The sequence below is a fragment of the Asparagus officinalis genome, chromosome 1 (genome assembly GCF_001876935.1).
Source record: "Asparagus officinalis chromosome 1, Aspof.V1, whole genome shotgun sequence".
NCBI lineage: Eukaryota > Viridiplantae > Streptophyta > Magnoliopsida > Asparagales > Asparagaceae > Asparagus > Asparagus officinalis.
In genome coordinates this window covers 9,413,952-9,438,740 of record NC_033794.1, presented here as the reverse complement: position 1 = coordinate 9,438,740, position 24,789 = coordinate 9,413,952, and the positions used below count along the sequence as shown (strand labels likewise).

The 24,789-nt window shown below is 35.0% G+C and overlaps 1 protein-coding gene across 2 annotated transcripts; it reads left to right on the top strand.

Moving 5' to 3' along the window:
• LOC109848843 lies at positions 16,272 to 21,604 on the top strand. Of its 2 annotated transcripts, none has more exons than XM_020418548.1 (4): positions 16,272 to 16,406; positions 17,237 to 17,487; positions 17,950 to 18,913; positions 19,445 to 21,604. In XM_020418548.1, exons 2-4 carry the CDS (start codon positions 17,390 to 17,392, stop codon positions 21,320 to 21,322), a joined length of 2,940 nt encoding a protein of 979 aa, XP_020274137.1. In that variant the 5' UTR covers positions 16,272 to 16,406; positions 17,237 to 17,389; the 3' UTR covers positions 21,323 to 21,604. The 2 variants fall into 2 exon arrangements, with proteins under 2 accessions (XP_020274137.1, XP_020274141.1); XM_020418552.1 differs by lacking the exon at positions 16,272 to 16,406 and adding an exon at positions 16,423 to 16,596.

Genomic DNA, 24,789 nt, shown 5'->3' with positions numbered 1-24,789 from the left:
AAGTCCTTCCACCAACCATATGACATTACTCGTGTTGAAATGACCAAAGTATCTTTTTTGTAAAACAACCCAAACGTTAGCCACAGACGCATCCCCTAAAAAAAATGAGGGGTAGTTCTGTCATTCTCTATCATAAGCTTGGCATGTGATCAGTCAAAGTTCACGGTGTTTGGATGGACAACAAGTGAGACAATCAGAGAGTTTGAAATAAACAAACTTCCAAGGGGTCGTGTGCACAACCGAAACTAGTTCACTCAAGTATCATGTGTTCTGTACGCTCGTGTGGTGATTAAATTAGGGGTTTTTGTCTTTGTACTCAAAGTTTTACCCTGATTTATGTTTACGCTTAAGTATTTTTATTTGTACTTTTAAACCTAAGGAGGTGTTTGTTTCAACTTTTTTTTTTTTTTTTTGATAAAGGGTGGATTACAAATTCTAGGATGAAAAAGTGGGATTTTTTTGAGTTTTTGGATTCCATAACATTTGTTTGTTTCAAAACAAAATTTTGGATATTAGATCACCAAATTATTAAAAAAAACTATTATTTTTTTAGCATTTATGAAATCCTCTGTTTGAGAGAGGATATCAAGTGAACCTCTGACAAAATGAGTCCACGTCGTCAAACTCTTTTGTGAAATCTCGAAATATCACAAACCCTCCCAACCTTAGAGTCACCGCTGCCATATTTGCTTCCCTCCTCTTTTACCCGTCTCCTCCATTACCCTCTACCCAACCCTAATGTTCTTTATCGCTTTTCAACATATTTCGACCGAATCTTAGCCGTCTCCTCCATTTCCGTTGTATCTTTGTTTTGCAAGACTATCTGAAGGGCAAATGTGAAATTATTTTGAGGATTTTGTTGATTGAATGTTTCTAGGGCTCCAGGCGATTCTTTCAAATCGCGCAAGTAAATCTCACACCTCCTCTTCTCTAATTTGAATTTCGATTGCTTCGATTTGTGTTAGTGTATTCTAGGGTTTCAACTGTCGGTTTATGTTAGGGTTTTCTAGGGTTTCACCTGCCGATTTGGGTTGCTTTTGATCATGGTTATTTGGCTTGATTCACCCCGCAAATAGGTGAGATGTATTGACTTTCGTTTTAGTGTGCTAGATGCTTGGTTGCTAGATGCTTGCTGGGTTTGAACTGGTCCATGAATCTTCATCTAGGATGGAGCGTGTGTTCTTAATAATCAAAGCATGTTCAGTTTATTATTGTTAATCATATAAAAAAACTTATTTCTTGGAGCTTTTAGATTTACTTGTAGATCTGTGATAGGGCATGTTTTAGTTTTTATTCATCAGACTTGCGTGCTTTCATAAGAAAAATAATGTAAGATTGCGTTGAAATTCCTATACTATTTTAGGACTTTATTTTGCTCTTAGTTTCTAGGTACTTGTAAGATTGTGTTTATCTGTTTTATGTGTTTATTAAGGTTAATTTCACTTAACTCCTTGAACATTGTTGATTACAGTTTACTATTTGAGCACTTTGTTAAAGATTGATGCATAGTATTTTTACAGGAATTTTCTGTTTAAAACAATATAGATGGACGACATTGATGAAGAAATGTTAATGATGATGGCTTCTAATGCTACTATCTCTGCGGTCATTTGTGTGTTTGCTTGTTTAATGAGGATACGTGATAGAAGAAAACCAATCACTTATCAACCTAAGGTGGGAAAAAAGAGAAGATAGATTCTAGAGCTAGTAACATAAGTCGTGTGTTCAATGGCTGTAATGAGAATTATAGGGCTTATGTTAGAATGAGGCCGCGTGTATTTGAATAACTTATTAGAATAATGAGATATACCGGCCTACTAAAAGATTCACGGGGTATTAAAGTAGAAGAACAATTGCTCATGTTCCTTCATATATTCGGCCATAAAACAAAAAATAGAATTTTTAGGTCACATTTCATAAGATCGGGGGAAACCGTTTCAAGATACGTTAACAAGTGCTTAGAAGTTGTTGGTCATTTAAGGGGGCAGTACATGAAGCAAGCACCAAATGAAGTATCATCAGAGATTGCCACCAACCCGTTATACTATCTTTATTTTAAGGTAATCACTACGATAATATAACTACTTATAATATAACACTTAATCTTACCTTTCTATTATTAATAACTGTTTAATATATCATATAAGATTACATTGGCATGATAGATGGAACCCATATTGACGCCATGCTTCCCGCTAGACTTGTTGCACATTTTAAAGATCGTAAATGTGTAACTCAAAATGTCCTAACTTCATACACTCCCAACAAGTTATTTTCATATGTTCTAGCTAGATGCACTACAAGAAATTACATCTTTAACGAAGGGAATTCCCTTCGTTAAAGAGCTGAAAACCTTCGTTAATGTATGATAACGACGGGAAAAAATCCCTTCGTCACCCGTCGTTGAAGCCCTCTTCGCTAAAGGGTCGCGAAGGGATATACTACCCGTCGTTATAGAGTCTATAACGACGGAACATATTACTGTCGTTAATATTTACGACGGTAATTATCACCGTCGTTACTATCAGTGACGGGAATATTTTCCCGTCGTTACCATCAGTGACGGGATATTTTCCCATCGTTACCATCAGTTACGGGGATATTTTCCCGTCGTTATCATTAGTTACGAGATTATTTTCTCATCGTTAAAGACTAATTAATGACGGTTGAATACCGTCGTAAAAGTCCTCATAATGGGTAATTAGTAACCCATTAACGACGGTGCTTTTCCTTCGTTGATGAACAAAATACGGTTTATAAAACCGTCATTGTAGACTACAAATTTCTAATATACATTAATAATAATTTTTCCATTCATAGGCAACTATCATATTATTCTCAACCTCACACTAAGATTCACAACACAAATATATTAAAAATACCCAATAATGAATAAAAAGGAAAATAAAAAAAAAAAAATCACATAATTAAGAAATATCAATTAAGCAAATATTATCTTATTAAGTAAAATTCACATTTTTTAGAGCAAGTAGTCAATCATAAAAGTATATAAGAGATTTTACAAAAAATAATTACCTAGTCCTGCACATGTTCTCGAGTTTGAGGAGTCAATGCGGGTGACCAACAAGAAATGGTAGGCCCAAAATAGGAAGAATGAAAGATACGCCAAATGCATCAATCGCAAGTAAAAGACCTTGACGAATGATGTTAAAATGTTCAAACCTGAAGAACACAAAGGATATAGTCATATAATTTCATCATCGCTAAATGTAAATTGAAGACCATTAGTCTTCAGGTAGGGGGCATAAAGCTTAGTTTAAATTAGACATTTCATAGACAACAAAGGATCCAGTAACCAAAAATTATATAATGTTCAAGCTTTTATGTAGTTCAACAATTGGAAATAAGACAACACACCCGATAAATGCTGCACCATAACGCAGACCATCAAAAGCACACCTGCAAAACATATATGATGAAATAGCGCAGTATAAATATATGTATAAATATATATAGTTGAATGCAGAAACATATTGCAACTGTATGTGTATAACAAAGATGTATACAAACTACAAGAAGATTAACTAACTTTAATTCTGGAAATGTACTTTACAAGAAGTGGCCTAGAGCCTATTCAACTGATACAATCTCTAAAAAGTAAAATGCTTACTTAAAAAGATAGCAAAGTTACTAGTGTCTAGTGTAAAAAAATAAACAAACTGCAAGAAGGCTCCACTGTGTTATGTTGACGGGACCTGTGAAGAACACTCCAGTATTGCCCTTTGTGATGTCTTTCAAAAGTGAAGCATCTTCATCTAGACAAAGTAGTCGTTCCCTGAGAAAGTGGGGTCCAAGATTATTAGGAGATAGGCTGCAGTCTTTGCAAGTACATTGGTTTCAATCACTTAGATGTAATGTTTCTTCATGTGCTCAGGGGTTTATAAATTGTTGACTTAAAATACTGTCTAATCTAAAACAAATTTAAATACAACCATCATCGTCCACAAGAAGATCGATAAAATCAAAAGAATCAGAGTAATGCCATTATCATGCTTGAAAAATAACATGAAGCAAATTATAACTTGTACCCCTGAACAGAATATAAAGATTCAAACAAACCATATTTAAAATATACAAACTAACACTTAAATCTCACTTATCATCCAGGATTCAGTAATGCAGGGAAGCACTGCTGAATAGCTTCTCCCACTCTGTTCATCCGAACCATACAACCTGCACAAAAGGATACAAGAGGAGGAATCTATTGAGAAATCAAGGATAACGTGATCCGTGTTAGATTAAGAAATAATTACAATTGTCCACTAAATAAGACGGATGTGATTGAACATCACAACATTAACATTTCCCCAGCCGTTTGCAAGATCAAGAAATGGAAGACTTTAAGGAATGAGAGAAAATCAAGGAGAATATGCTGAGTGCTAGAGTTACAATGAGTTACGATTAACTGCTAAATAATAAATAGGTACATATAGGTACATGATCGAATATCACTAACACCATTGGTAACATCAAGGAATATGGAGGTTTTAGAGAATGAATAAGAATTACATTAACATGGTGATCAGCTTCTGAAGAATCCCGCAATGACTAAGCCTCCGACAGTCCAATTATATTCGACACCGCATTTCTCGTTGCTGAAACAAATTGAAATGACATAGGATCAACATGCAGCTTATGAACAGTTTATACAACAACAATTACAATACCAATACTGTATGTGACCTGCTACATAAGGATGCACAAGCCATAATAAGTAGTCATTTATGAACACAACTTGACATTCAATTCCGCAAATCATGTATATTATAGACCAGAAAAACACAGAAAATATATTTTTCGCAAGGCTCAGCAAGGATATTGACATATTATTACAAAATTATTATACCAAAAAACGAGCAGCAACCAATGTATGAAGAGAATGCTTTCAAAAAGGCGAGACTTCGACAACATTCTCAGACATTGGAATATAAGAACCACTACAAACAATACCATGCAAGCAATGAAACAAAAGCATAATTTACTAAGACATTGGAATATAAGAACCACTACAAACAATACCATGCAAGCAATGAAACAAAAGCATAATTTACTATATAAGGAGATAATTAGCGTGCAAAAAATCAAAAGTGTCTGTAGTAGATTTAAGATTGAGAAATCACTCATCCCTGTTAGAAACATCTGAAAATACAAAACAAGTAAATCAGAGGATATATAAGGGTGAAAAAGAACTGAAAAAAGTGACAACACTATCCTCTCTATAATATACATGGTGATCAGGGTGATCTTTATCAATAGGAAGAATGCTTAGGAAATGGAAACTCAAAATCACCAAGCGAATAAGAAAAATAAAATTTAAAAGATCATACCTGACCCTTAGCATTGAGACTGATGGAGGCCGAGAGGAATCCATTGTTGAGGGGATTCTGGTCGTCGTCGAAAAGGGAGGAGCAGTCGACGGGCGTCGAAGAGGAAGGAGGAATGCAGAGTTCGCCCTAATCGCTCATACCCTAATGGGAGCCTGGCAACAGAAGAGAAGGAGTGGTAGGAGGTCGATCTCGGGGCAACGAGCAAGGAGGACCAAGCGGCGGTGGATTTGTTGGCGATTTTGGGGAGGACGAATTTTTTTGGGGGAAAACGAAAATATTTGAGGGGTGGAAATCCTTCATTGATTAGTAGAGTTTCACAATTGAGATGATGAGGAGTGGGAGCCGACGACGAGCGGGAGAGAAACGATTTTGTGATGGAGGCGGCGATGATCAGGGGAACGGTGGTTTTTTTATTTTAACTAGGGTTTAATTAGTTGCTACAGTTAGAGGATGATTAGGAGTTATGGGGTATTTTGGATTTTGGATTCTAATTGGGGCTTCGGGTTTGGTTGTGGGATTTGTTAAGAGTAATAGATTAATTTGAGTCCAATTATGATTAGAGTCTTATCAATGAAGGTAATGGATCCCTTCGTCTTTAAGAAGACTCAATAACGACGGTATTAGGATCAAATCAATGAAGGGACTAGAAATCCGTTATCCCATCTCACATCATTTCTCTAATATTTATAATCATTCGACGAAGGTTTTAAAACCCGTCGTTATTATATGCACATTAATGACGGTCATCTGGTCCCTTCATTAATTTTGGTCGTTAAATACCAGATTTCTTGTAGTGATGGGAGGCGCAAATGATTATAGAGTTTTACAATACGTGCTATCTAGACCACAACATCACTGTTTGGCGGAAAATTTATAGTAAAAAGAAAAATTGAAAGAGATATATTTGATTTATATTCTCTCAATCTCTATTACAATTTGGATTTCCTGATTACAAAAGAGAGGAGAATTTATCTGAATTCTTCCCTTTGTTTAAGTTTGGATTCTTCATGGTGACGATGGAATACCTCCCTCGAATGCTCGCGTCGAGTTTGCTTTCCGTTGATGATCCGAACGTCTTGTTTCACTGGAACGTGGTTGATTCCTCTTGATTAATATTGAGGATGACTTGCATGGCAAGTTTAAAAATAACTCTTAATGAGTTTTAGAACTTAGAGCGAGTTTAAACTCTGTAACAGAGTTGATTTGAACCGAAAATTGATTAATAAACCAAGGATGAAAGCTCCAGAGATTGAGCGAAGACCCCCTTTTCTGATCTCCAGATCCGAGAAATCTCCAAGATCCAAAGATGATCTGCTCAAGAGGTTGCCGATCTTTCCTTTTACGATCTGTTTTTGATGCAAAAAGCCGATCCCTTAACTCAATTGAGTTTCTGGTATTTATAGGGGATTAAGGGTGGTAACTACCCCCTTAATCCACTCCTATATGGGGCGGAAATCCCTCAAATCGTATGGGGGAACGGTTCCTAGAACTGTTCAGTTCATGTTTGAACGAGTCAAACGTCGAAAATGGCGTTCTGGGCCCGAACTCTGCGTTTTAGACATTGAACGCAGAGTTGGGCCTGTTTTAGGCTGAAAACGCACAGCATTGTGAACTCTGAAACGTAGAGTTGGGCTCTGCATGAACTCTGCGTTTTGGACCTGGGACGCAGGGTTGGGCTCTGTATGAACTCTGCGTTTTGACTCTGGAATGTAGCCACGACCTCTGTGTTTAGAGTTTGGAATGCAGCCACGACCTTTACGTTTTGAATCTCAAATGCGGTCACGACCTCTGCGTTTTGAGTTTAGAACGCGGGCATTACCTCTGTGTTTTGAATCTTGGATGCAGAGGTGAGCCTCAGGCGGGCTCGGCGAGCTTCAGGCTAAGTCTAATTTTCAAGCGAAGTGTAGTCTCACAGATGGACTTCAGAACATAACTTGCTGCGAAGAACATGTCATAACTTTCAAACCGTAAGTCAGAATGAGACGAATTATATATGAAAATTGGCTATCTCGACAAGACGGAGCCGACCATACCAAATCCATAGGGTTCGGTTTGCTTCCTCCATTTCGTCAAATTCCTTCCGGTTTGAGAGATATCTGTGTTTTGATATGAAAAGACCGTTAATTTGTAGTCTCTTTTGCTAGAGCGTTTCAAAGATCATCACCTTGTAACATTCGTCTTGGCTCCTTAAAAATATGAGAGTCATCAGATTATAACTCCCGATGTTGATTGTGAAGGCTGTTGAATTAGAGCTTTCATTAGTTGTTATGAAGGTCGTCAGATTGTAACCTTCTACGTGAAAGTCTTCAAATTGTAGTCTTCTGGAAGTCGTCGAATTGTAACTTCTATCATCAGTGTTTGATGGGGATCAGCTATCTGTTGTGATTTTTAGACAGCCTACAATCACGGATTGAGCGTTTACGACGGTAATAAATCAATCAAATAAAGTATGTCTATTTAGTTAAAATTAAAAAAATTACTATTTTTTTATAATTGTAGGAAAATATTATATGTGTGACGTGTGCTACACTACTATGTCTGACTTTATCTCCCCATATCGAGGAGTGCATTATCATTACTGAGCATATGGGTAGGCCAATCAATAATAGACAAGAGTTATTCAATCTAGGACACTCATCTCTAAGGTCTAAAATTGAATTGACTTTTGGAGTATTGAAAATCGTTTCAAAATCCTGTCTGCGAAACCACATTACCCTTTCCTAACTCAAGTTGATATAGTTATTGTATGTACTATACTTCATAACTATATCATCATAGAAGATCCGAGAGATGAGTTGTTGCATGAGGATAATTTCATTGAAGAGGATGGTGATGAAATAGCAAATGAGGGTGAAGAGGGTATTGTTGACTTTACTCAAATAATGACACAAAGAGAGGAAAGAGATTCAAGAAATGAATGAAGAGGAAAGAGGGATCAAATTGTAGTTGAAATGTGAGAAGATTATTGTAATAAATGTCATAGTGGGGACACAACCAAGATTGGGATGTAATTTAAGTTATATTTTTCATGCATTGTTGTACTCATTGATATATTGTCTACTATCTCTATGTACTCGTTGATATTATTGTACTCATGGATAAATGAGTATATTATCTTTATGAATGCTATTTTTGATATGCGCACTCTATTACTGTAGTACATGAGGTTTGAATTTTGTTATTTGTATGTTTTCATTTGTAGCAATCAGGCATGACATACTTTAATGACAGTGATAAATGGAAGGATACTCCTTCATCTAGAATACCTAGAACACACACTTATCCATACTTTCCGACTTCTCCACCACTCACTACACTACCATTACCTCCTATCCAATACACTGATCCACCTTTGTATCCATCTTACATTCCTTATGATATCAATTAATCTTTTATGACTCAAAAAACTATGTCATATGTGAATATGCTTAACAGTGGCCACCCACGTATTCATACTTCCCCCAATACCCACTCAGGTGAGACTCGTTCTTTGAAGAGACCAATTACAATTGATCTTGAGGATGAAGCTACCTCACCAAGCAAAAGCAAGAAGCGACAGTTGCTAAAAGAAAAATGTAACCAAAAGTCTTGAGCAAGAAAGAGATACAAGAGAAGTACCTAATGCTAAATGGACTATAGAGAACGATGATGTGTTAATCCCCTTTCTTGCTCTGCGAAGGATGGTCTCAAAGTTGACAGAAACTTTAAGGTGCTCGCATATCGAAGAGCTGCAGAGGAGGTCAACAAGAAGTGTGACACTAAATTCACAAAGGAGAATGTCATGAACCATGACAAGTGCTTGAAGCGTAAATTTTTTGACATGTGCTCTGTCATGAAAATGAGTGGGGCTGGTTATGATTCACAAACTAAGATTGTCACCATGGATCCAGATTATTTTGATAGGTGGACAAAGGTAATATTTTTATTAAATAAGCAAACCTTGAATATTTACTTATAAGTATACTGATTTTGCAATATTTCATTATATAGAATAAAAATGCAATAGCTCTAGGTTGAAGGAGTATTTGAACACGACAAAAAAATGCAACAGCTCTAGGTTGAAGGAGTATTTGAACACTCCTCTCATCCACTATGAGAACTTGTTATATCACGGGAGATGACCAGACAAAGGGTGATCTCACCAAAGATATGACTGAAAATCTTGGCTCATGCAACATGTTATAGTTGATGAGGATCATGTCGATCTTAGTGATAATAAGGTTGATTTGTCATCTAGCTCACATATTGAGCCTAATAAATCAATTGAGCAAAACAACAACACTCAAACTAAAAAATTGAAGACTTCTAGTGGGGTGGCTTCTACATCAATTGATACATCAAATCCTAGGAAGAAGAGTAGCAAGCCTAAAGAGGATGACTCTCTCATTCGCGATTTCATTGAGACAATGTCATTCTCAATTCAACATCAACATATTATACATTAGAGTGAGACCATACCAAATGCTCTAATGACGCATGAGAATGAGTTTCCTAAGGACACATTGGATAAAGTGCTTGATTACTTGTATGAACATGAATCAGATTCTAGGAGGTTGATCATCATAACAAAAAATGCTTAACAGGTATTTATAGAGAAGATTATCAACGAGCAAGGATTCTAAGAGGTCATATTTTGGGTCTGACTTTTGAAAACTTGATATTTCACTACTTTTAAAAACTTGACATATATATTGCTTTTGTAAACACATTGCATATTTAACTACTCAGTGATGTAATTTGAGCACTTATGGATATGTTGCTAATAATGTAAGTTGCACACTTAGTGGTGTAACTTTATGCATATTTCACTACTTTTGCCAACATGATGCATATTTCACTACTCCAATTGTAATCTCTTTATAATTTAGATTCTTTTGCAGGTCTATATATCTGATACTTGATACAGATATGGATGAATATGATATTTGATAGCAACCTACATTACACGCCATGTATTAGTATGACTATTTTGTGTTGTTCAATTTGGGTAATGATGATGGTCCTATTATGAGAATGTAATTTACAATACCTTTGTGATGTTTAGGTAGGGTAATCCAATATGAGAATGCAACCTACATTGTATTTATAATGTTAGGTGAGACAATCCATTCATGTGATTGCAATCTACATTGTAACTTTATTGTTAGATGAGGCAATCCATGTTTTCAATTTTTATACCTACATCTGAGCCCCTACCTTGGTTATATGTAATTAAAATGATTGGATTTTGGTCATTTTTGGTTGTTTTTGGGATGATAGAACATTTTAGGATTAATTGTTGCTTGATTTTTTTTGCCTAAGTAGTTAAATTTTCTAAGTAGTTAAATTTTATACCAATTTTTAATTATTGAGGATGGCACATGGTTAGAGCTTGTTGCTGGTATTCTTGGGTGCACTTGCTTGTTTGCGGCTGCTTGATTGTAGTCTTGGTTATTTGAGCTGCTTGTTTGCTGCCTTTGTTATTTGAGCTGTTTGCTTGCAACCATGGTTTGTTGTGGGTTTGATATTGGTTTGAGTTGCTTGTGGGTTTGTTAGAAGCTCTTCCCCTATTATTTTGCTTAGGTTGTGTTTGGTTGCTTAGTTTTTGATGGCTTGTTTGCAGACTGGTTATTTCATGCTTGTTTGCAGCATTGATTATTTGAGCTGCTTGCTTGTAGCCTTGAACTGTTGTGGGTTTGCTGCTGGTCTGAGCTGCTTGTGGGTTTGTTACAATATTTTCCCCTATTATTTTGCTTGAGTCATGTTTGGTTGCTTGGTTTTTTATGGCTTTTTTTTTGATTGGTTTTTTCATGCTTGTGGGTTTTTAAAGTTTTTTTGGATTTAGCTATGATGATTGGTCGCATTTTGCTAATGCCACTTACAATGGGATTTTATTATTCACAATAGGCGTTCAATAATGAAAATACAATCTACATTGCGTTTGTAACTTTTTGATGAGACAGTCCATTATTTGAATGTAATCTATGATACAATTTCATTATATATGTGTTTTAAAAATATGACCATTTTCCGAGTCTCTATATTATGATTTATTTTTAATTTTTTTTTATTTATATTGTCTCAGGTTAGTTTTGGAGATTTGAACTTGCAAGAATTAAAATTTCATTTCAGCTTCAATGCATTTTGCATGAACAAGGCATAAAATATTAAAATACAGAAAAAATTTGAAAAGAGTACACGTATTTTCCAAATTAGAACTTGACGTTCTGTAACTTTTAATCCTGACTTTAATTTCCTGATTTTGAGCTTTTTTCTATCTTCAACCAATACTTTCATGCTGTCTTTGTCGATACTCTTCATGTAATTACCAACATCATCAGCCCATTGAAAAAAATTACATTATTTCTTTGGATACTTAGCACAACCCCACTAGTAATGGCCAATAGTTTTATCATTTTTGCATTGCTTCAAGGGCGTCGGGATTTTGCAGTTGCACCTTTTTTACATCTTCATCCTAGTTGCTAAAAAATGATGTGCGGAGGCTTCTTGCTTGCAAAATAAAAATAAAAATACTCATGAAGTTAGTGAAATTGAGCTATTTTTATAGTCACTGGTAAACTACGACAGCTTATAGCTATTAGAGTTTAAATTTGAATGAGTATGGTTACCCTAATTGAATACAATTATGTTTGTTCTTTTGTGGAAGGTAAGCTCACCAAAGGTTCTTGTATTCACCTATCATTCTTTTGGTAATCCTAAACTTTATTTGCTACAACTATAAATTTTAAATTCTAAAATTTATAATGCTACAGTTTGAGTTTAAACCAAATAAAATATTACACATTATAGTATTTGTTATCCTAAAATTTTGATGAAACAAATAACATTTTAGAAATCTCAACCGGCCGTGTTAAAAAACCTATGGATTTCAAATCCCATATGGAAATCCAACTCCTATAATTTTAGGATTTAAAACAAACACCCCCTAATCAACTTTCTCTTTTTTTTAGACCCAAATATTATACTTTATAGTTAAAATATATTATATTTGCACATTTAGGAGGTAAAACTCTAAAATACCCCCACATACCCTCAAAATTCTCTCTCGATTTAACATATGAAACTAAATTAAATTTTTTTTATTTTTTAGTATAGTATTATTTATTCTTATTAATTGTAAAAAATAATCATGAGGAATTATGAATGATCATGTGAAAATTTAAAAAAATGATAAATTAGTGCTATAATTGTCCTAAAAACTTATGTGAATTTATGCTATAAAGTAGAGGTTGAGGAATTGGGAGAACATATACCTTAAAATACAAAAAAGAGATAAATCCTTCTAAATTTTAGTATTTAAACCTTATAAGTTAAATTAATTGAGGAGTATTTAATGTGTTTATGAGAGTTAAAGAAGAAAAGTAAGAAACTAAAGAAGGTGATGGACAATTAAATGAGAAAAAGAGAATGATAAAGTTGATTTTTTGAAATTTTTTAGGGGGGGGGGACGAGTATGAGGTGTATTTGAGAATTAAATATTAGCCTCAACAAAATTTAAAAAAAAAACAGACCACATTTACTTTTAATTATAGAAATCAACCCACTTTGAGTTAATTGCGGTAGTAATTAGTCGGGGTTGCTAACCCCGACTAATTAGTAGCCTAATTACAAGTAGGATCAAGTAGCGGGAAAAGTTTGCGGCTGTTAATTAGGCAACTAAGTAGTCGGGGTTAGTAACCCCGACTAATTAGTACCATAATTAACTCAAAGTGTGTTGATTTCTATAATTAAAAGTGAATGATGTCGATTTATTTAAAAAAAAAAAATCGTTGAGACGATTTTGAAAATCTCTTCTATTTGAGAACTTAGGTTTAAAGATAAATACACAAAGTTAATAGGGTCTAAAGATACAGAGAAAAATAATTGGGTTTAAACATAAATCACGGTAAACCTTCGGGTACTAAAAACGAAAATCCGTTTAAATTAACCTTCTCAATTTTGTCGTGTAGCGTCGGCTTACAAGCGACAAGGGGTGCCACCTCATCCAGTTACCCAGACGCCACGCGTCACGACCTGCTTTCAGTTACCTGCGTCCTCCTTCTCCCTATCCACGAGGTCCGGATGCAGCCGTCCACGTGGTCGATCCTGCCGCCGTACGCTCCAACGTGGGCCCCCCCCTGGTGGTTGCTGCGCCCCAGCAGCATGTGCACACGGCCTCTTTTTTGAAAACGGAATGAATTGAATCATCACTTTTAAATACTCTACATTGTTGATCCTACTTTTATTACTTTTGTACCGTCACTCAGGGTTTGGAAATGAGTCGAATCGAATGCCACAGCGTCTGTAGTTGTATTCGTTTGAACTTTTTCAAATTCGAAAGTTGCTCTCTCAATTTATTCGATTTTTTAATACAAATATGTCTCAAATATTCATGGTCGTTGTCAGATATTATGGTATGTTTTTACTTGATAATCAAACTTTTTAAAAATATAGAACTATGTAACTTTAAAAAGGTACTTTTTTACTTATGGTTCATGAGTATTTAACTATGTAACTATAAGCGTACTTTTATTTAGTTAAAGCAAAAGGCTCTTAAAGTTTCTCCTAGTTACAGCAAAAGGCTCTCAAAGTTTGTCAAATTTAGTATAAAAACTTAAATTGTAAAATATAAAATTATGCATGTGATAATACAAGTCATAAGAGAGAAAACTTTAAACAAATATTTGATAATCACACGTATAGAAAAAATATCAGGTTAATTCTATTTGTTTATAAATTTAATATAACAAACTATTTATTTACATTGTTAAATAATTACTGAGTCGAATATAGTCATGTAGTTATACCAACAATTAATGAAAACTTTTTTAATTATTCGGTTCATTCCCATCCCTAGTCACTATTTTTAATAGGCATTCTTTCAAAATGCTTGCACATTGCTAGAGTTCTGAGTAAGGGTGAGCAAAAGATATTTAGTGCGGTCAATTTTTATAAATTTTAACAAAATCCGAACTAAATTAGTTTATATTTGAACCTGATCGATAAAATCAGTAGTTCAGTCAGTTCAGTTTAGTTTATTCAATTTGGACATGAAATAGTTTAATTTTTTAAAAAAGGTCCATTTTGGTTCGAAAGAAAGATGCATAAAGATCAAAGAAAGAAGATATATATTAAAAAGTTATTTATAAAAATCGCGATACAAATTAGTTGAAGTAATATATGCTTTAAGGAAAACAAAAGAAATATTGTGGGCTAATGAGATATATCATATATTTACTCCCTTATGAAAAAGAAAATATTTGAACTAGTACTCGCGCTTGCTAGCAATGAGGACGTATATATGTGTATATATATATGTTGTGTAAACTGTATAGGTCTCTAATTCACTGCTAATTAAATGTACTATTTTCATCTAATTGTTTAGAGGTTCAATTGTCTAGTAAATGGATGAGTACATATTTTCTTTGACTTCTATAGGATACGTTACCATATTTTAGATAAAAATAATCAAAAATTGCATAAGGATTAAAAAAATTCTAAAGGTCGTCCCATAAAATATTTGAGAGAATATTCCCATCTTTGCATTGCATAAAGAAAGGTATCAAAGTAATAATTTGAAAAACTACATAATATGTGAGTGTTGTCAAAAATAAGGAGCACAAATCGTACCATAGGCTTATATAACTAATGGATTTAAGACGACAATTAATAAGGTTTTTTGACACAGGACGCTATATAAAAAGCCCTAAATGACATAAATTACCACTTTTTATAATTTATAATTCAGGATATCCGCAGAGAACTAACATTTGATGAACTAACATAAAATAAGACTAATTTAAATGACTGCAACCTAACTGAGAATGATCTATTGCAAGGTTGAAAGAACAAGGAGGCAAGGACATTGAACGAGCCAGGGGTATTTTAGACATGCAAAAAAAAGCAGCACCCTTTCCCTCCTCAGCTCCTCTCTTGTTCACATCTGGCAAGAGCATTTATATAGTAGTAGCTTAATTCAATGAATTCAACAGTCTTACTTAAAAAAAGAAAACTTGTTCATTAAATAAAAAGTTAAGGGTAAACAACCAATTCATCTTATCGGTCATTTCGTATTAGTCCCTCAAATATTTAATACTTTGAGATTAGTCTCTCAAGTCACTGAAATTGTTGTTAGGTCTCTAAAGCATATAAGATGCCTTGAAATTAGTCCGTTACCAAATCCATCCATTCTGTTAATCATGATTACGCTAGTGCTTAACTATGAATAGATGATTACCAAACAAACCTCGCTAAATAATTCCCGCTAGCCAAACAACTTTCTTTCTCTCTCTAGCTCCTACTTCATCATTTGAGAAAAGGGAGGGAAAATTCCGCTATTTGTTGCCTCCAAAATTAACACCGAAATTCTTCTTTCTACTCCCTAATTAGATTTGCGTTTGTAATTAAAAATGGTAAAATGGTATCTCACTAGAAAAAGAAAAGATTGAAAGAATAAACAACTTATATAATTTGAATAGCCAATAGTAATTGGGGGTAACCCAGTAGGTCACATGACAAAGCTGTGCCCCTCCCCTGAGAGGAGCCTAGGTTCGATTCTTACGCGCCTCAAATGCGCAGCAGTTGTGGTTATTGACGTTGCTTATTTTCTTTAAAAAAAATTCAATGATTTGAATGACTAATCTTTAATAAATATGAAATATGTGAGGGATTAAGGTTGAATTTCAAGCACAACAAAGTAAAAGAAACCAAGGGGCAGTAAAGATGATAAACTGCAGTAAAACTATAGACATTACAAGACCATCCTAATCAATACTTCATCAGCAATATTTTCAACACCTACTCTCTCACGCATATTACTTTATATCCTAGCCTGTAGGCTCCACAATTCATGGGACCCCAACGTCAACCGAATAGTTTTTAGAACAAAGTGGGTGCCATTGATTTGTGTGGAAAAAGCCCTGTAGAGTTGGTATAGGATAGGACAGCTCTCTGAAAACCCCTTCAGTTCATTTGCGCTCTCTCTCTCTCTCTCTCTCTCTCTCTCTCTCTCTTCAGTGCTGCTGTTTATGATACAAACACCCTTTTGGTGGATGAGGGAGAACCTGATGCCTTTGATGGGTGAGTAAGTGGGTGGTGTTTTCTTTTCTTTTGCTCCCATCTCTTCTTACCTCTTTGAATAGAAACACTCCTTTTTCTCACTTCTTATCCCCATTTTTTTTCTCTCCCTTTCCTCTCTTCTCTATTTCGTTTCCTTCCACCTTTTGTTTTCCTTTACCTAGAATTTCTCTAGTGAAAGATCTATGAAGGGGTAATTATTGATGGGTTTCTTCTTCTTCTTCTTGATTTTTTGCGTTTGATCTTCCTTTATTTTTTAAAATTTCTTTTTGGGTATTTTTATGATCGATCTCGTGTGGTTTTATGTATATGTTTTTTTTTGGTTGTTGTTCTCATAGATTTTCCTATCAAAGTAAGATCAGAAAAAGTTGTAGCCCTTTGAGATTCCATGTCTATTTCCTCCTTTTCTTCTCTAGCTACCTCTCTCCATAGTATTTTGGATGCCTCAAGATTCAAGGGTCTTTCATTTTTTACCCCCACGAGAACATATCTTGAAGTAACTTGTGACTTTTGTCTAATTTTTTTTTTTTTTTTGCTTTAGTTCTCATCACAAAGTGATATTTCATGTGGTGGATCTCTTCTTGTTTCCCATATGGATCTATTGTTGATTTCTCACTTGACCACATAAAATGACACCTCATTTTGTATCTTTTATCGCTCACACAGTCACATGATTTAAAGGATTCAAACTATTGTTGCTAATTTTATCCATGAAATGATACTTATTTGCACCTTTTATTCAATACCCATCAAAAATTTCTTCCTTGATGTGACTCCTCTCTCTAATCTATTTATTACTTCTTTGTGATCCTTGATCTATTACTCCTATGCAGGCACTATTGATTCAGGTGAAGGGATCAAAAGGGGAGTGATTAAAGCGGGCTCTTTGTTTTTGGGCTTAGCTTGAAATCTTTGGTTATGCTGGATTTTAAACATCAAGAGATCCGTAGGCAAAGCTGCAGTGAGAGAGTGAAGGGTTCCTTCAGATGTTATCCATTGAAAACCCTTCATGTTCCTCTAAGGATTCAGATCTAGCAAGCGGCCATGGAGATCATCAGGCCCAACCTCCTAATTTCTCCATAAGGTAACTGTATATTCTTCTTTTTGCTAGTTAATTTTATTTCAAACAGGGAAAAGAAAATTTCTTATTTGCTTCGTAGATCTCCTTTAGATATCTGCTGTATTGGGCTGTATCCTTTCTTGGTCCGTGTGCTGTCTTCGATTTTATGCACTAAAAAGACTTGCAAAGTCTATTGGCCACTGTTGTACAAATAGAGATCAGTTTTTTTTTTCACATACTGTTTTCATCCAATATCTGCCTTAATTTATTTGTATTAGGCTTGGTTGTTTTTTTTAGCACCATAATTTAGTCCATGATGATACGTGTTTGTGGTGTGCAAAAACTAGTGGTTGATACTTACATGGTCTATATTTAATGGTTGTCCATTTTAGAACTTTTAACATGTGATATGATCTTTTTTATGATCTTGAATTATCAGAAGATGAGTGAGAATGAATAAGTCATATATATAATTTTTTTTTGCAGAGATTATGTTTTCAAATCTAGAAGCAAAGATATCAAAGTAAATTGGCCGTTTCGTGAACAACTACTGCAACTTTGCTTGGATAATGGCATCACTGGTCTATTACCACCTCTTCAACCTCCCAGTTTAGTAAGAGCTCATTGCTTAAGAAAACAATTGGATTCTGATTTTGCCAAAAACAAGACAATCTTTGAGAATCAAGATTCTGAGGAGAATGTTGAACTTGAGTCTCTATTGCATCTAAATTCACTTACAGAGGAAAGAAGAAAACTTAATGCCTCTTCAATGATTAGCCATGAGCACAGTGAAGGAATATCAGGTGATCAACTGAAGAAGAGGTGTAAATTGGCAATAAAATCGGACTTATTATCGAATCCAGTCTCAGTTTCTGATCCCATGGCTTCAAAGGTTTGCCCTGTTTGCAAGTCATTTACATCCAGTTCAAATACCACTTTGAATGCGCATATCGATCAATGCCTTTCTTCTGATCAGTCTGATGCAATAAAGGATGTGAGTGAGTTACAAAAATATAGAGCACAACCAAGGAAGAAAAGGTCAATGGTGGATATTTATAGAACTGCTCGTCACTGTACTCTTGAAGATCTTGATAGAAGAAATGGTACTAACTGGGCTGTTACTCTGGCTCCAATGGCACCTGCAGACGATGCTAATTTTGCTCCATCATCACCTGCAAATGATCATAATTTAGAAATGAAAAGAACAATGTCTGAACCTTCAGTTTCCGTGAAAGAGGGAAATGTTGGAGATATTTATGTCGATTCAAATGGTACGAAGCTTTTGATTTTGTCTAACTTCAATGACTCTCCTTCATCGGTTTCAAGAAAGAACTTCAAGCTCAAGAAGAAGATCTCCAAGAAGAAGATCTTGAAACAGAAGGGTTCAGAGTTTACGAATGATAATCCACAGAAAAGGAAGTTGCGGAGATTCAAAGAGTTCAACAGCGAGGTATGTCTTTTTTCTATGACATAAAACTTTTAGCATATATTGTATTGACATATTTCATGAATCAATTTGACTGACATCTAACGTAGTGAGCAGTATAAATTTTTGGCTTTAATCTTTATGCATGAAAATCCATGAGCTCGGAATATTGACTGCAGTTTTGGTCCTATACTTTTGAGTTCATGCTTTATCTTTGAATTTCCAATTTGAGTTTTCTTGGCGCCCTTGATTTGTTAACAGTTGCTGTTGGTAGAACTTCCGTCATTCTTCATGCTATAATATACATTTCTGGCGGCCATAAGTTATTCTCATGCATATTTGGCTGGTTTTAAAAAAAATTATGGTGAACTTATTTTTCTTCAGAAAATTTTCATTTGATTTTGTAATTTGAATGACCTGCAGCAATATCAGAATTACATGATTGGACTTTCTATACATGCCATAACAACTTCAACTTCAAGTTTTGTACACATATACAAGTAATAGCATAACATGATAGTATGTGATAGAGTGAGACGTTTTGTTTTGTATCAGAATGAGGCAGCAATTGAAGAAGATCTCATCACTGAAGCTTATCAGGAGAAAGAAGAATCAATATCACATCTGTTAAGTACTCATGATCAAGTCAAGCATAGTGAGCCTTCAACATTAGGACATTGGGTATGCTCAAAAAGATCAGACCTACCAAGGAAAGTCAATAACAAGGACATTAGTGAAGAATCAAAGTCAAGAAAGTTATCAATGAGTTATACTCTATCAGAATCAGCTCCTTCTATCCAAAGAAATAAGGTTTCAAACTATTCGATATCATCTGAAGCTGCGGTCTCCCCTAAGCCTAAGGACATCAATATTCTTTTCAACACTGATAAAAACATGGGTAGTGGAAAAAAGAAATCTCCTCAACCATCAAACTTGCATTCTAAATTGCTGTCGGAAAGTTGTCATCCTTCCTTGAAGGTGAGAAAAAACCCGACTTTTAAAAAGAGTGGTTTTACAAGAACATGCATCTCGCTTGAAGAAATTGAGAAGGTTGAGAAACTCATTCCCCCCAAAAAATTTAAGAAGCAAAGATCAATATTAGGGTGTAATAAACGGAGAGGAGAAAAGAACTCTATTGTCAATGGAGGAATTGATGATTCTACCGAAGATTTTGGCTTGGTTTCTTCCAGAGCTAATGAAGCAAGTGAGACCCATCAATCCAATTTCTCTGACAATCAAGAAAAAGGAAGTTCTGAAGTTACGGAGCTCATTTGCAGAGATGAAACTCTTGAAGAATTATCAGCTGAAACAACATATAGCCAAAAAGCACAATTTGGAGATGCAGTCACCAATGAGGGCATTCAAATATCAGATGATCAAGCTGAGCAAATATCGCAGCATGAAGATTTTGATGCAAATAGTTCCTTCTTTGAAGAACCTAATCCTGATGATGGAGATAAAGTTCCTGAGAATACTCAAGAGAACTCATCAACAACCTTTGTCAGAGCTGATTCTAATCCAGATCATAGTATGATTCTTGATATGGACTCGTCTGCTTCTGTGTCTCCTTCATCTCCTGTGGATGTTAACATCAAAAACTCAGAGGGTGATCAGTTGGTTAAAGATGCTTCCAATCATAATGAATTGAGCCCATTGACAATGAGAAAAGATAATAAAGCGATAACAAAGGAACCTTTATGCTCATGCAGTGAAAGCCTTTCTCGTGAATCTCAGTTCTCATATCAAACCAGAAAGAATACCATCTCCCATTTGTTCATAAAACCTCCAGCTCCTTCCCATCTCCAAGTTTGCCCTAGTTTGGAATCACATACCGAATCAGTCGTAACAACAGACTCTTCACAATCTTCTCTGAATGTCTCAACTCCATGTTCTCGAGTTAACTCTGCATCAAATCCAATTTTGAGGTTGATGGGCAAAGATCTTGTGGTGAGCAAAGAAGAGACAAATTTTCCTAGTACTTCAAGCTACAATTCACAACCAAAGTTGATCTCCTTTGGATTTCCAAGCAATGTAGGATTCATCAGTTACAAAAATAACTACCAACATCAGTTTCAAGCTATGGGTAATCACCAAATTCCTCTCCAACATCTACAGAGATCTAATATGCACATCCCTCCATCACATTACTATATGAATAGAATGGTTGCATCCGAAAATCATCAGCCAAAGCCAATTATTCACTCTAATCAAGCTCGAGAAGTGATTGTGATTGATGATGACTCTCATGGACTCAGGGCTGAGCAAAGGGCTCAAAGTTCAAATATCATGACTTCTCAAAGGATGTTTGCTTGCTGTCCTTCATATAAACCTTATGTATCGGGGGCATTCACTCTTGGCCAAAGGGAAACTTCACAAGACCCTTTTGTGTTCCCCTCACCTTCATCTCTATATATTTCTCCAAATCGGCGGTGAAGTTTTCCACACTTTTTTTTGTATGCATGCTTTAAAACTGATAGTTTATATTGTACTAGTGGCTCTTCAACTTTTTTGCAAATATGAACCTTTTCTTCCAGAAAAAGATCAAAACGGACAGTAAAAGTATCTTCAACAAATAATACCGTTGGCATTTTGTAATTTGTGTTAAAAGTGTTTTGTGAACCTTTCGGAGTATATTGTATGTGTATACCACTTGGAAAAAAAAATCCATGGCTCTTTGACATGTTCTTTTTTAAATGAAAGAAAACCTTAATATTATTGCAAAGGTCCAAATACTATGTCATCATTTAGTGTCTTTTGTGGCATTTTCATTTGTAACGCGTTCTCTTGTCTTTAAGCATAGTCAGCATGCATGAGGGCTGTAGCTTAATTATGTAGTGTACATTGATGCTAATAACATAAATTGAAGTAGTGAAAAATGTGGCTTTGGCTATGTAAATGTTCTGACTACAAATATTGAGTCCTTCAAACTTTTATTAAACCATAAAATGCTATTAGATGAGTATTAATGTACTATAAATAACCTTGCCTTTCTTTAAATCTCAATCTAATACAAATTCCCTTGTGAGAATTCTTGAATTAGTACTAATAGAACCGACTACTGCTAACTGTTGCTAGAGCCATATCTTTCCAGGGGAATGTTTTTTTTTCTTTTCTTTCCTTTTTTTTTTTGGATCATACATTGGTTCCGTATGAAGAATAATATATAACCAATGTATGCATGCATTTAGCTAGCTAAGGATGAGAAGGGTCCATGCTTCTTTATTTTATAATTATTATTGTCCAATACCAGGTCTCCATCACAAACGCCTAATGCTGTAGATGTCACTAACATGCAGGCGTGCTCCACGACGACAATTCACTTAATTTTGCTGACTTTTTCTCTCTCATGAGAGATTGAGAGGGACTTATATTTTTGTGTGTTTGTGTGATGTGTGCGCTTTGATTTGTTTTGATCCAGAGCATGGAGTTGAAAACAAAACACGATGAAGTATTCTCTGTAGAAAATCATATCAAGGGGAAGAGTATGCATGGTAGCTGTACATATTCTAGAACTGATGGTTATACTGATACAAGTAGTTAACCGCACGTATATTTTAATTGCTTACATTGAAATTTATTGATTGCATCGATATTGTATAGTTATTGCAGTAGTAGAAATGGAGCAGATAATCCATAATAGAAATGAATGGAAGACTACTATTCATGTATCCTATTCAGAAATTTTGGAGTGAAGGCTTTTATTGTTGATGTCTATGTTTAATAGCTCACAATTTAATAGATTTTAACTTTGATATACTGAAGTTTAAATGTGTCAAAAAATTAACCTAAATTTTTAAGATGCGAGAGAGTGGAAAATGACATTAATATCCATTATGTTCTCCATTTTTGGTGTGAATATTGTTGAACAGGAGTTGTTGCTCTAGTTCAAGTATCAAATTTCAATCATTTATGTTTGGGAGACTGAAGATATAGACTAATTCGTTTGACAATGACCTTTGGGATAAGAAGCTCAAGGAGGAAGAAAGTGATTCAAGAATTCTATAAAACCCCGAAAATTTTAATTTTTGCATAATAATCAGCAGATGTGTTTTAAATAAAAATTATGAAAGATGATGTAAAAAAAGGGTGTTAAGCTAAAAGTGGGTGAAACTTTAGGGCATTCTTTGAGCGAATTTAAATTTCGGAATCTTAAAGTTAAAATTTGATGAAAGTTTATTTAAGATATTAAAGAGCAATTAACTCAAAATAATATGTACAACATTAACACATATTTTGTATGATTCATGTAACCGCAAGCTGATATGCCCATTTTCCATGCAGCTAGTGAACGAAAAGAATATATTTACTAATCATACTCGCCTTGTTACATGACTTGCGACGTAAAAATTTTGAACTATTTACTCCCTTACCTATACACTTAATTTTCTTCCCCACATGAAATGAAATATTAACATATTAGTTGGGTAAATTTTTTGTTGGGTGGGAGATTTAAATGGGGTTGTTTTGGAAATTAACTGTGTATAGTTAGTCTAAAAACCTCACCATAGTTGAGGGTTTTTAGCATTAAAGCCAACAGAGAGCCTAATATTAACATATAAGTGCAATATGGGGGATTATAAAATTTGAAAGATTTGAGGGGCTAATATCAAAATAATGAGAACAATTTTTCAAAATCGACCCATTTAGTTTTTTATTTTTCAAAATCGACCGTTTTTTCTTTTATTTATCAAAACCGACCGGATTTTGTGATTAGCAGGTTAATCACTATCCTAAATAGTCGGGGTTGCCAACCCCGACTATTTAGGAGGGTGTTAAACCCTAATTAAAAGCCTTAGATAAAAATTATTTAGGATAGTGATTAACCTGCTAATCACAAAATCCGGTCGGTTTTGATAAATAATAGAAAAAACGGTCGATTTTAAAAAATAAAAATCCGAATGAGTATGTTTTGAAAAATTATTCAAATAATGATGATGTAACGGACTTAAAGATGAGAATTTCCTCCAACTAGGGGTACATGCCCGGTCTCTCTGATAGTGATAGGTTTTGTTTTACTTTTACATTTTTTTAACTTTGCCTACATTCCACACGAGCGTACAATATTGTCAACGAGATTACCATATCTTTTCCCACTCCCTCTTCAACTATTTTAATTAGCTTCCTTTTTATTGAATGTTAATTTTTCAAAACCAATCTAAACGCCTACGGGTCACTCGAGTATCACACGTCCATGTAGCCAGTGTGTCAACTTTGTCCCGAGTCTTCGATAATTTAAGTGGAGTACTACATTAATTGTAAGAAGTCGCACGTTCAAAATTGACTGCAAGCTAGAGTCCTTCGTTTTGTGTTTGCTGTGAAAATGAGCGTCACTAATCGTGGCATGGGTGTCAAAATTCAAACAAGCGCAATTACTAACGGGGAGGGGGGGGGGGGGGAAATCCCATAGAAGCAAAGTTTTGTGGCTACACTATTCAAACATGAGCAGTCTGTTCTTAGGCATTCAGGAGGAAAGTAGGACAGTTTGGAGTCTTCACTATCTGAAGTGAACTGTTTAAGAACATCATGCTCAGCATGTAAGCTATCACGGAATTTTCTGTATTGAAAAAGAGTTAATTGTAAACAGATTCTCTGTAGTATTACTCAATTGCAAACAGTGTGAAGGCCTTTTTTTTTGTGGGGTGGGGTGGGGTGAAGGTGGGGTGGGTGGGAAGGAGGGGGGGGGGTGACGCATGAGCAAATCCTATGGGCGAAATCCCAACTAAAGGCTTACAAAGTCCCCACACTTCATAGCCCATACGCTTTGCGCCCCCACACCAGCCGCCACCCCAAACGAAAAAAAGAAAAAAAAAAGAAAAAGAAAGAAAAAAAAGAACCCAAGTCTTGTAACTTGGCTATGCCACTTATAAAGAGACCTCATGTAGTTCTATTTGTTGTGAACA